Genomic DNA, 3,225 nt, shown 5'->3' on the forward strand with positions numbered 1-3,225 from the left:
GTATGCATGTAGTTAACTAATTACAAGTGTTAATTCATAACTTTTAACTTTTAGATTAGATAGTCATACATCATTATTTAATGTACTTCAAACCATAATAAGTAAATTTAATAACCTAAAAATATACTCTCTCCATCCGGTATTTTTTGTCATGATTTTTATTTTTAGAGTCAAACTATAAAAACTTTGACTAACATTTTAAGATGTATTTTTTCATCATTTAATATGCAAAAAATTGTAATTTATAGTACTTTTCATATAGTTTTAGAATATCTAATTTTTTTTATTTAAAATATCGAATTAATGTGATCTAATTTACCATTGAAAATTAGTCAAATTGACTTTCGATAAGCGCAACATAATAAACATCTCCGGACGAAGAAAGTATATATGAGAGACATATAATTTATTATAACAAGTTAAACTACATTAAAAGTGTAAAACTTTCTTATATTGATCAGTATATATAAGTTAAATCTATAAGTTGAGAAAGGACAAAAACAACAACAAAATATTCTTTATGAAGGATAAGAAGAGAGTAAATGAGGAGGAAGACAAGAAGAATCTCTCCAAACCCTAGAATGTAACCTTAGAATTTCTTTTGCTTTCTCCTTGGTCTTTGAACAACTATCCACTTGTATCACCAAACACAACTTTGACACCACTCCCACTTGCAACATCTCTTGAAGAACCTTACAAGTTGCTGAAAATTTTGAAATGGAACAAAGTATCCTCACTCCTCTATCACTTGCTACTTGAGAAACCCTAAGTATTTTCTTGGAAACAATGGCTATTCCTGCCCCATGGTTCAATAACTCAGCCCGGCCCTCGGCGCAACTACAAAGTTGGTGTAAAATTGTAAGGATTAATTCACAAGATCTTCTTTCTATTGTATCAAGAAGAAGCTCAATTAGGGTTGATATAGCTCCAACTTCAATTGCTTTGATTCTATTTCTACCCCATGGACAAAGTTCCACTAGTAACTTAAGTGAAGCCTTTGTAGCTTGTTGTGAGATTAACTTGTTTTTCAAAAATAAAAATATTTCTTTAAAATATTCTTTTTTTACACCAATTAATTGGCATGGATCAGCCACATTGAATGCTGATTTTAATAGCATTATTGCATAGTCTCGAGATTGACAATTCCCACATTTCAAGAAATACAATAAAGAATCTAAGAAAAGTTCGTCTCCATTGTCTTTGGAGACTAACCTTTTTAGGGTTTCATCTGAGGGATTAAGATGAAAAAGAATATCCAAAGCTTCATCACTTGCCTTAGTAGTGATGTACTCGAGTACAAGTGGTGTTTGGCTATTATCACAACTCAACTCTGAATCTTGAATAAAAGCCACTTCTTTCTTCATTATAATTGAAGCTAAGAAATCTACAACCTCACATGATTCTAAACATTTCTTGTTGCTCTCACTTGCATGAGCAATAGATTTAAGTGACCTCAAGCAAGAAAGTTGCATTTCTTGGGATTGCATGGCTTGTTTAAGGAGTTTCAAAACATATGATTTTGTTACTTGAGGCTTTGGAGAAGGAATCCTCTCAACACCATGTGAAGAATTCATGATGCACCAAGATTGGATCACACGACGAAGCGTGTGGTTTGGGGTGAGATCCATGGTCAACAACTCTTGTTTGGTTATGGGACAAGTTGTGTTCTTGCACTTGAATAACCATTTCTCTATGTTCTCCCTATCATAGGTTATTCCGGTTGATGTTGTAACCGGATCCCTCATTAGTTGCATTGATATTGGACAAAGGAAATAATTAGGAACTTCAACATCTTCCATATTAGTTGGTCGCGATCCCTCCACCCTTTATCAAATATTTCAGATTCGAGTCTGAGAAAAAAGAGTTTTTATACGTTTCTTGGTGGATTTATTCAAGACGAATATGAATTGGTTCCGATGCGATAAATAGATCTGAAGGAGGAATGGACCAAGTTTATGAAGGGGAGGGGGAAATGAAGTAGTGTATTGTGATTGATGTTTTGTTTGGAGAAAATAGGAAAACATATACTTTGTGAATAGGACCACAACTTTTTGGTAAATCTATCTGACACGAATCTTATTAGTTAGGTCAACAAACTTCTGATCATGTCGAAGGGTTAACCTAAAGAAGGATATACCCTAAGGGGAAGGGAAAAGAAAGTAATGTTTTGATGAAAATAAAGTGAAACTTTTCAAGAGATTGAAGATATTGAAATGTTGGATTTGTATGGAAAAAAAAAGAGGAAAATTAGTTCATATATATATATACCACTTGTGAAGAGAAGTAATTAGGGGTGCATGCAAATTTAATAAAAGAAAGTCAACACAAGGAAAATTTAAAAGAGAGAGAAAGTGAATCATGACAAGAAGTAAGGGGCTCTTAATGTGCCTTCTTCAAGATTTTTGGAAAAATTAAATGAATATAATAATTTGTATTATTTTAATGAAAATTACGAATTACTAAAAGGGAACAAAAAAGTGTTCATATTCTAATTAAACGTACATATAGACTTATATACAAATAGTTATTAAAATAAATAAACACCTTTGAGTAAATTTATAAATTAATTAGAGAAAATTCAAAAAAAAAAAATCTTTAAATTCACTAATAGAATATAAAAACAAAACATACATAAATTGCATGAACAAAACATTAGAAATTTAGAATTAATTTAACTTTATCATACTTGAAATCAGGAATGACAAAAGAGGTGAAACGAGATAATTACGGAGTGAATCATTATAAATTTATAAAGATTTTAATCTGTCTAATTTTATTTTGTATCAAATTTTGAAAATATTATTTAAACTTGTCCAACCCATTCCACTCCATTGCCAAACCTACCTAAAAATTCATTAAAATCTTCAAACCATGATATTGAAAATATTGTTTCCTATTTTGTAATTTCTCTTAAATATAAGATGAGATAAAAAAAGAAAATTGTTGAAAAAATACAAAGAGATGACTTATTGGATGGGATGAATTAAATGAGTATGTGTGAGACACATTGGAGAAAGACTTTTGTTGTTGGATTGTGTGTTGGCTGAGGGGTGCTTCTTTATTACCTTTTTAATAAATATAAATGTGTTTGATCGAACATAAAATTTTAAGTAAATAAAAATATAAATTTTAAAAATTTTTGATATAAAATATAATATGTATTTTATTTCGATTTAAGCGTTTTTTAAAAACATATCAGAGTGTTGTCTTGGATTAGTAAAAGAA

General features: G+C 30.1%; 1 protein-coding gene across 1 annotated transcript; it reads right to left on the bottom strand.

Annotated features, from left to right (window-relative positions):
• Positions 1–425: 425 nt before the first annotated feature.
• LOC101248322 (E3 ubiquitin-protein ligase PUB23-like) lies at positions 426–2,241 on the bottom strand. Its single transcript, XM_004228413.5, has one exon. It carries the CDS (start codon positions 1,797–1,799, stop codon positions 519–521), a length of 1,281 nt encoding a protein of 426 aa, XP_004228461.2. The 5' UTR covers positions 1,800–2,241; the 3' UTR covers positions 426–518.
• Between the last annotated feature and the right edge of the window lie 984 nt (positions 2,242–3,225).

This window comes from Solanum lycopersicum, chromosome 1 (genome assembly GCF_036512215.1).
Source record: "Solanum lycopersicum chromosome 1, SLM_r2.1".
Taxonomy (NCBI): Eukaryota; Viridiplantae; Streptophyta; class Magnoliopsida; order Solanales; family Solanaceae; genus Solanum; species Solanum lycopersicum.

Excerpts from the sequence above, each read along its gene's own strand:
- LOC101248322 (XM_004228413.5), bottom strand. The coding sequence starts at position 1,799 with ATGGAAGATGTTGAAGTTCCTAATTATTTCCTTTGTCCAATATCAATG.